Source organism: Octopus bimaculoides, chromosome 17 (assembly GCF_001194135.2).
Source record: "Octopus bimaculoides isolate UCB-OBI-ISO-001 chromosome 17, ASM119413v2, whole genome shotgun sequence".
NCBI lineage: Eukaryota > Metazoa > Mollusca > Cephalopoda > Octopoda > Octopodidae > Octopus > Octopus bimaculoides.
Window position 1 is genome coordinate 5,288,196 of NC_068997.1, and position 10,155 is coordinate 5,298,350.

Below are 10,155 nucleotides of genomic sequence, written 5' to 3' on the forward strand. Positions count from 1 at the left end.
TTCAGCTGCCCACTTTTGCATGATGATAAAGCTGGAGTGTCATTGCCTAATGTAGTAACCATCTCAGCATAAACGTCCTTGGAGGCTAAACTCTTTTTCTGGAGGTACTTGATGATACCATAATGCCAAATTTTGTCCATTTTTAACAAATGTCACTACTAGTTACTTTTGAAGTTTTCTTTGAACAGTCAGATGTCAGTGTACCTGGAAGGAAACAATGCAGTTATTAACAAGGTGAGCTGAAATGAACGCATGCTATATTTCACAGTTCTAACATTACTCTTTCATAGTCACCCTATGAACCTTTCAGCTCACCCTTGTATACACCCATTCATCAGAGAATGTGTGTGTATGAGTTAGTCTCTTCTAACATAATTCTATTTATATCCAAGATGCATCACAAGGCAATGTTGACCTGAGCAGGATTTGAACTCACAATATAAACAGCTATCATTAAATGTACCAGATATTTTGTTTGACACACTAATTCAAAGTAAATGCAACTGTGAATATTAAGGTATTTGTATGTATGTATGTATGTCTGTCTGTATGTATGTGTGTGTGTGTACACGTCCGTATGTAAGTGTATGTTATTGAGTCAGAAATACAAGAAGTCAGGTTGGATTTTTCTGGTACATAGGTATGTGTGTATGTATGTACATACCAGTGTGCGTATGTCTTGATATGTGAATGTGAGCTTATGTGTTTTTGAATTCAAGCCTCTGCATGTGTGTGTGTGTGGGGGTGGAGAAATAAAGTCTGTATATAAGTGTGTGTGTTTATGAGTCCGACAGGGTGTTTTTGTGTTATATATGTGTGTGTGCGCGTATGCATTATATATATATATATATATACATATACATATATAATGCGTGTATATACATATATATATATATGTATATATATATATATATATATATATATATATATATATATATATATATATATATATATATATATATATATATAATGCGTGTATATACATACATATATATATGTATATATATATATATATGTATATATATATACATATATTATATATATATATTTATATAAAACTGGCTGCACATATTCACAAACATACTTATGCATTTTTTCTACGGGTTACGAAATCCATCAATATATAATAGGACTTACAGCAAAAACTATATGTAAAAATACCCTATACACATACATATATATTTGCACATGCACGCACATACAAATCCTAACTACGCAATGTGGCCGCCAAAGGGGAGCGACTAGAGCCATTAACCTGAAGGAGAGAGAGAAAGAAAGAGAAAGAAAAAAGTGACTACTCAGCAAACCAGCTGCTCAGTTATAATTATTGTTTTTTTTTCTAACAACAGAATAGAAAAGAAAGCTAGAAAGATCCTGGTTGAGAGAGAGAAAGAGAGAGAGAGATCCATAAACATTGCAGGCATATAATATATATAGATATATTAGACACAGTGGGTGACAAGAAGAAGCAGTCGACGGACATTTCCCTATAAGTAGTCACATGACAATTCCAACCTTGTGTGACTTAAAGAAACATTTAAGTTGGTCGTTGTTGCTTTAATTTCACTTTTACGTGCTCCAACCACACTTTCTCCTCTGCGGTTCGACCACGAACAACATTCTTTTCTCACTTTGTCCACAATTCCAACTCTTGTTTTCGAGTTGGTCTACCGATTTTTACTCTTCTTTTTCCTTCTCTCTCTCTGTTTTTTAAAACTTCCATGCAAATTCTTTAAACTAAGATGGTTTGATATTAAACCTGTGAAAGAAATAGATTTATTTCCCGAAAGTCATTGAAAAAGACTTCTTTTACAAATTATTTGCCAATTTTTACATGCATACACACATATATATAACATACATAATATATACATAATATATATATATATATACACTATATGTGTATATATTGTATTAATGTATAGATACCAATTTATATGTGTAGATACATATAAGCTTTGTTGAGACATGATGTCATTGGAAGAAGATTAAATATAGGTTTGTAAGAATATTTTTTACTCGCTTTATTGTTATTTGAATTTTCTTATGAATTACTCTTATTCCAAACGTGAAACACATTGAAATACTATAGAATCTCCAGCAAAGATATTCTTTTTACATTTCTTTCCAAAGATGCCATGTACTTGAACTTTTTTTAAAAATTTCTTCAATTAAGTATGGAAAAATATTTTTATTCGTGAAATTATATATCATTGTGCTTGTCAATTACTTTTTATCTCTTTGTTTGTTTTGTCTTCCATATTCAAATGAAAAAAAATGTTTTATTTAAATTTAAAAAAAGCGTCGTAGATTTTTCTGAGAAGTCAATATATTTTTTCTCTTTCATACCAAAATATTTCTGCTGCCATGCAGGCGGGAGGTAGAACAAATGTAAGAAGAGCAACTTGGACATCAGTGCCGCTAGCAACGACAGTGATTAGAACAGCCCTCCCTTCCTCCCTCATAAAAAAGATGCATAGCAATAGGTAAGTAATGCAAAATTTCTTGTCATCTTTATATTATTTTAACTTCTTCGTTGTAATTTAGATCCCTATTTTATGTCTTCGTTTGGTTTCTTCATAGGGAAAATAATTGTGTCTTTGGTAAATGATGTCTGTATATAAAGTGACTGTGACATGATCATTCGGCTGTTCCATCATGTTGTCAATGGCAAACATGTTGCTTCATGAAATTCCATTAAAAAAAAAAAAAAACTGGGGGAAACTCAGTCCTGAACCTTGTTGGTGATGATGTTTAAAGCCCCTGCTTTTGGCCAGTCGATACATTTCCTGTAAGGTCAACTGAACATTAATTCTTAGTCAAATTACTTAGCGATTTATTATTTCCCGAACACGATTCCTGTTGACAATGCAAAGTTAGGAATTGTTTTATATTAATTAATGTTGCAATTAATTGATATAAAGGTTTATTTAATGAATGTTGTGAATACCTTGAATGGAAAAGGCATCACTTACTATTTATAAATTTGTCTTCGTAGTAAATTACTGAACTTAAAAAAAAAAATAAAAAAATAATATTTAGGTTTGATTAATATAAATGTTGGCCTTTATGAACCTGAACACCTTGACTTCTCACTCGCTTGTTTTATTAAGTCTTTATAGTAATATTACTGAACTTTAAAAATAATTATATCTTGTATTTTTATAAAGGTTGGCCTAATGTTAACACCTTTGAATATACAAGGTATCGACCTACCTTTTCTTCTTTTTATAGTATACTACTCAACTTAAAAATAATTGTGATTGATACAGATGTTGCTCTAATGAATCTGAACACCTTGAATGGAAAGGGCTTTGATCTAGCTTATTAAAATCTTCATCGCTGCATATTTCCAAACTTAAAAAAAAATTGTTTCTAAATTTTCATTTATTTAATTGAAATAAATATATTCATGAGGTTGCCCTTTTCTTTGCTGACATAATTTTTATTTGTTCAATTCTGACAATGAAATTACAAGATCACCATTTTAACATTTCTACAGAAACTCTACAAGGTAGTCTTTAAAAGATAACTAAATTCATATAAAGTTCACTGGTCAACATTACAGTTCTGAAATAGTTTTTTACATATCTATACTGACTCTTTTTACATTTTGTAGACCTTTTAAAATTAAACTTTTTATAGAGCAAAATGAGCAATCGACCATTTAAGGTGCTAAGGAAGAATTTATAAAAATTAATAATGGATTTCTCTTTTTTTTTTTTTTTTTTTTTTTTTTTTGGTCAAAGGTAAAAAAAAAAAAAATCTTTCCCAATGCCTCAGTTCCTCGTCAGCAGAAATCTGTAATGGTCTATGTTGATGCGAGGAAAGTTAGTTGAAAATTGCTTACTGAATTGGTGTAAACGATCTTAAAAAATGTCCATAAGAAAACCAGTTTATTGTAAAGGACGAGAGGCCATGTTTGTTAAGGAGCAAAGTCGGAGAATTATTGATTTTAGTGGCCGAACATCGTATACCCTCCCTTAACGTTCAACTTAACAGATATTAACCCCAGCTAGCGTATGTATGTGTGTGTGTGTGTGTGTATATATATATATATTTGGTCTAAACTAGTAATATCTTTTGACGTTATTTGAAATTGACGTAGTTCTTCATTTTAAGGCGTCCATTAGTAATTTTTAACTATGGAAGCCCGTCTGGACAGTAAATATCGACTCCATTCATCCTCTTGTTCTAGTTTCGTCCCCGCCATAACATCTCTCCACAGCTTCTTCTTCACATTTACCTTTCGCCCCCCCCCCTTCTGTGAGCCAGTGTCACTTGATTTGTGTTCGGGGTTTATTGTTTTCACAACGTATCGCGAAAGTTGACTGAAGATAGCTTCCACCTTTATGCTAAACCTTGAGTTTAACCAACGAAATCTAAAATACGACCGATTCGCCTTTTAATCATATTTTTGTTAGATGAAAAAAGAAATCCAAATATTTCCCACAAATTATTCTATTTTTTCAACAGTTGTTAATTTATTTTTCGAAAATATTTTCTCGTTTTAGATTTTATAAAAAGTGAAAAATTGAATTATCTAAACTTTGTAGAGCGAAATAATCAAATTTCGATTCTATGAACAAATTTATACCAAAGATTTCTCCATCTACTAAAGGAATTTATTCCAGTGCCTCAGTTATATTCTGTAAATATTGATTTATAAAATGATTGCATTTACAACCCCCCGAAATGCTAGAAATAACAGCAAAATCCTCATATCACAAACCACCATCTTAAGTGTTTCTCTTTTAATCTAAATTATTTTTGAAGATGAATTAGTCACGGTTGGAAACACTTTCTGTTTGAACAACTCACTTGGATTTTGACATTTTTTTCAGCAATTTTTTTTCTTTTAGTTTCCGCTTGCATACCTCATCATAGACTTACAAATAGTGAAGATGTCTTTTGCTAGAAATGTCATGGGAGTGCTGAAGGTGCCGCATTGTTTTAGTGATGACTAACAGCGAACAATTCTGCATTAAGGGCTGATCCCTCAGAACCTTGTCATTGCTGTTTAACCCCAGGTCAACTTAAGCAGACCTACGATAGATCTGTTCGGGGCTTTTTCTTTTTCAGATACATGGTATTTAGGATCGCATTTACCCCCTGAACTCCATCTCATTTCCTAACCTTTCATCCAACTCGTCATTGGCCGTCTTCTCTCGGCCCTTGTTCATCATTCAGTATATTTGCATCCCTTTTCCATCTCTTCCTATATCTCGCTCTCTCTCCATACATTTTTGCTGCCTCTACTCAGCCAAACTTCTTGTTCCATCCCCCCTCCCAACCTGGTACTTTGTCACCATCTCTTTGTTCCTCTTTCCGCCTTCATCTTGATTACTCTCACCCACTCTTGTATAACGTGAGTTACCATGTAGCTAGCTCTACAGTAAGAAATTGGAATAGGTTTCTTGCTGTTGTGTTGATCCCATTAAAAAGGCACCCAGTACACTGTAAAGTGATTAGCATTAGGAAGCTCATTTAGTTATAAATCATGCCAGTCCACGCATTGAAGTACAGTGCAGTCCTTCGACCAGTTAGATTCTGTCAAACCATCCAACCCATGCTGGCAAAGAAGACAGCTGTTACAGGATTTTATTCATATATAATGCAAGATAGCAGCTGTAGTGTGATATAAGAGAGATTTTTGCTATTTTTATCAAGTTGAGTGGCCAAGTGTTTGGTTTGCTCACCTGTTTTCCTGAGTAATGATGCTGTCATTATCTGGATGTTTTATCTCAGGTTGTGTACAGCCTGTTTATCCAAAATCAGTCCTGATGGCACAGGCCTAGGGTCAAAGGCATTCTAGCCTTGGTAATCCATCTTTTTCCTTCAGTGTTTAAGATTGCATCATTAATTGTGTACCTTTTTAATACATTATTGATCAAGTGACTGTGTAGTGTTCAGTTTTTTTCTGCTGTGATGTGATTGTTTCTGTTCATAGACATGTCTATGTCGAGCAGATAAGATCAAACCATAAGGTCATTTGTCTCAAGTTGATGTTAATTGTGCACAATTAAGTGTTATAACCAAGGACTTTATCTGTGTATTATTTCAGAGGCCTAGAGTACATAGGGCTACCTTACCCAATGTACTATTTAAGACAGTAGGGTGTGCTGTAAATGAGATATAACTATCTCCAGCAGATAAAGCATTGATTTCTCAAATAAGTGTGGGTAGGATGAGGATATTAGCAGCAGATGTAGTAACTGGGTTGGCAGGTTGAGGTGAGATAATGAAGCTGTAGATACAAGGTATGTAATGACCTTGGGAACTCGCTCCTACAATAACCTTGGACCAGTCTCAGTCTTGTGAGCTGACTTAGATTATGTAGGTATTTGTCTGTTGAATTACCCATTCTTGGAGGTAACCAGTTTAACACCACAAACTAGTCCCTGTGGGTGCCATTAAGTTTTGTTTCTTGCAAGACTGTTGGGTGGAAGTTATTTTCTCGAGACCTGATAAAGGTTAGTAGTAATGTCAAACCAGACAAGGGATTAGTTCTGCCAACCAAGAACTGGCTTGCAATATTCTAGGGTTGGGGGTCAAACCAGAAACTTTGTAGTTGTGTGATAGACACAACCATCACTGTCTTGTATCAAACAAACTCAGTATTGTAATGTGTTACTTCTTATTGCTGCAATCCATACATTGCAGTGTCTTCCCACTACCAAAGATGGTGGCCCTTTTGAAATGTCATGAGTACTTTAACCTTTTTGATACCAACACACTTTAGACCAGCCTTGATTCTGTAATACAATCTTGTTTTAAAGTGATCTAAATTAAAACCTTTTCACTAAAATTTCTTGTTGATTTATGTTCCAAACATCAGCTTAATGACAGTTATTTTACTGAATTATTCATTACTTTCAATATTAGTTGAAACTGTTTTTCAACTGAAATATGGTAACAAAAGGATTAAGTTTTGAGTGTTAAGGTATTATTTCTGTTACCAACTAGACTGAATTAGGCAAACAGAGAATGACTAAAAACTGAGATGAAGTGTGAAATCACAAACTGGATGGTTGTATTGATACAAATGAGAACAGTATTGATGGTCCAAGAGAGAAAACTTTATCAGAAGGTTTCTGTGCCAAATACGCCAATGTCAAGGGTAATAATTTGGGTTTGCACTAAAACTGCAGAAATCTTTTTATTGCTATACAGCACCAACTTAGCATATATGTGTGATAGCTTTGATGGTATTCATTAGGATAAAAACTTTCATTTTGTAGCTTGATTCAGTGTTCAGTATGATTAATTTCTTGTCAATCTTTTTTTTTCTCTTTAGAATTAACCGAACCAAAAACAGTTTTCTGAAGCGTCAAACTAAAGGTCCTGTGGAAGGATTATTTTGTAACTATAGTCATCGAGTATGTATGCAAAACCGATTGGATGGCTCCCTGTATTGTCTAAAACACATACTTGAAGACAAAAACACTCCATTTAAACAATGCAGTTATGTAGCGACCAAGACTGGTAAAAGGTGTCCAAATGCAGCCCCAAAAGTTGATCGCAAAGATGAGTAAGTATATTGTGTATGTGTGATAAACAACCATTTTTTTTACTTCCTCCATGTTACATGTATGTAACATGTAGACTAACTTTTCCAATCCAAACATGAAAAAAAAATGGATGTAAGACAACAGTGGAGCAATTTCTAATTTCTCTATGGTTTTGTGTGTGATTCCCTGTCTATGGACGGTGCAGAACACAAATGGTTCTTTTGAAATAATTATTAACAGAAGCTAGAGTTTGTCATATTTAAGACTTATCTTGTCTCTAATGTAATATAGTATTTGAACTTGTTTCTGTATAATGAAGAATCTTAGTGGTATATGATAGAGATTGCTGGTGTGAATTGGCTAAAGTGTCTTGAATTACAAGACAAAAGAGTTGACAAATACAGTGAATTTGAATCTAAATGTTACTTGGGAAAATGTTCCAGGTTGGATGGTGAAGAGTAATTTTCCAGCCTATTGCACTCTAAATAATGAAACATGTCAACTTAGTTATAACTTGTTAGAAATATGGTGTGCCCTAAAGGCAAACTTTTCTATTTCTTATCAGCAGTTGAATGATCTCCATGAAAGCAGCTTCTGTGTGTTCACTCAAGTTGCTAGAAGTAACAATCAAATATCTCTAAATTCATACTTTATTACTTAATTAAAAGAACTCTCGTTAGCTGTTTGATAATGTAAACAATCTTTTGGTCCCTGGTAGGTGTGTTAGTTGTTTTACATGTTGCTGCAACTTCCTCATTCCATTTGTATTTTAACTGTTGACCATAAGTGTTCTGTTTGGTTAAGGTAGGTCCCATGAATTATGTAATCCTATCTCATTAAACTAGATATATTGTATCGATATGCTTCATTCTTTTTTGATAATCATACAAGTATTCAAATATAGACTACATCTACATTCTGCCATTTGAGTGTGCTTACCTAAAGTCTGCTGTTGTATGTGGATGTCTACATGGATGTAAATCACCACTGTTACAACTGTAGTACTGCAAGCTCTAACTCCAATGGCTGCTACATTTACAGCATTTTGTTTGTAGTTTGTCATGATGACACATTTGCTTGAGCACTACTTTATCAAGTTTCTCCTGGCTACAAACATATGGGGAAGTATCTTTGCTGTTCATCTCAGTCAGCAAAGATGTCCCTAGTTAAGGATGTTCTTACATAAAGTCAAAGGATAGAAATCATTTCATCACCTTTTGAAAAGTGGAGTGGTTGCAGTTGTATTATATAGAGAAACATGTTCTAAGTGAAGCCTGTTACAGAATAATGGTCAGTAGGAAGGAAGAATGGAGAAAACAGTTGTTTCGCAGTCGCATTGAAAACTGCAAAGATCTTAAGTTTTGTTTAAAACATATGGAGTGAGTCATCTCTCAAAGCAAGTACAGCAATATAATCCTGAGGTTGTCATTTATTTCAGTGACTCCATCTTCAACATGGTTCTCATTTCTGTTGAAGACTTATTTGGTAAAGGGAGAAAACAAATTAGCTCCATTGCAGTACTAATTCTTCAGCTCAATTAATGGATCAAAGTGAGACTAAACTACTTAATGATTAAAAAAACCTTTGGCTCAATTGACGACCATATTCAAAACCAAAAAGGTGAAATATTTTTTCTTGATACACTTGCGGGTAGCAAGAAAAACATTTCTGATAAGCCTACTGCTAGCTGAAGTAAGGAAGGAGGAAAATCTCTCTGACATTTAACATCTTCAGGTGCCATTCTACTATCTGAAGGTAAAACAACTCAGTGTATTGAAACTGCTATTGAACCTCACCATTGTTTAGGGATGTCAGGGAAATGTATTCTCCTTTTGACCAAATAACAGTTGTCCTGGAAGGGGACTTTCAGACCTTTTATCATTCCAAAGGCAACAAAAGTTGGTTAGATCAGAAGCTGCTTGAAATTATCACATTTGTGAAAGTGTTTTAAGAAACTTAAACTGGAAGTAAACACCAGTTTTCAGCTGATTTGACTGAGAGACTTTTGGAATTTGGAGAAGTTATTGTTGTAATTGATCGAGACAGAGACATATGGCTGACCTCATTATTTGATGAGCTAAAAAAAAAAATCTCTACCAATATTCATCACAACTGCCTTATTTAACAAATGGTTCTGTAAAAGACCTAATCTTACTTCAACTAATATGGCTGCTAAGATGATTTTATCTTCGTCTGTAGACATTTTAGCTCCCAAAGAAACTAAGTATATGTGAATGTTTTTTTCTGATACTTTGTATATTAAAAAATTAGGTATATTATATATGCCCAAAACTAGAGTATATATGTGAATATGTGCTGTTTTTCCTGTTACTTCGTATATTCATAAAAACTATAGGACTCTGGGAAAACTTATTGATTAGAAAATTAATTTATAGTAATGATAAATATTTGATTAAAAAAATGTTTTCAAAGATATTTTTTATTTAAATTTAAGAGTAAAATATTCTTTTGTTATATATTTGTTTGCTTATTTCTATGAAGCTCAACTTGAACCACTTTCTTAATTATTAGAATGCAACAATTTCCAGTGGAATTTTAACATTCTCAAATGGCAGATTGTCAATCTTTTTTTGACAAATTTATAAAAAAATAGTGATTTGTGTGTGTGTGTGTGTGTGTGTGT

The 10,155-nt window shown here is 33.3% G+C and overlaps 1 protein-coding gene across 1 annotated transcript in view; it reads left to right on the forward strand.

The window, feature by feature from the left end:
* Window positions 1–1,207: 1,207 nt before the first annotated feature.
* LOC106883726 (KAT8 regulatory NSL complex subunit 2) overlaps window positions 1,208–10,155 on the forward strand; it is a 24,733-nt gene continuing 15,785 nt past the window's right edge. Inside the window, exons 1-3 of the mRNA XM_014934838.2 lie at window positions 1,208–1,998; window positions 2,374–2,486; window positions 7,298–7,531. Of these exons, the coding sequence (XP_014790324.1) occupies window positions 2,473–2,486; window positions 7,298–7,531 (248 nt within the window). The 5' untranslated portion in view covers window positions 1,208–1,998; window positions 2,374–2,472. The remainder of the gene's footprint in view (window positions 1,999–2,373; window positions 2,487–7,297; window positions 7,532–10,155) is intronic.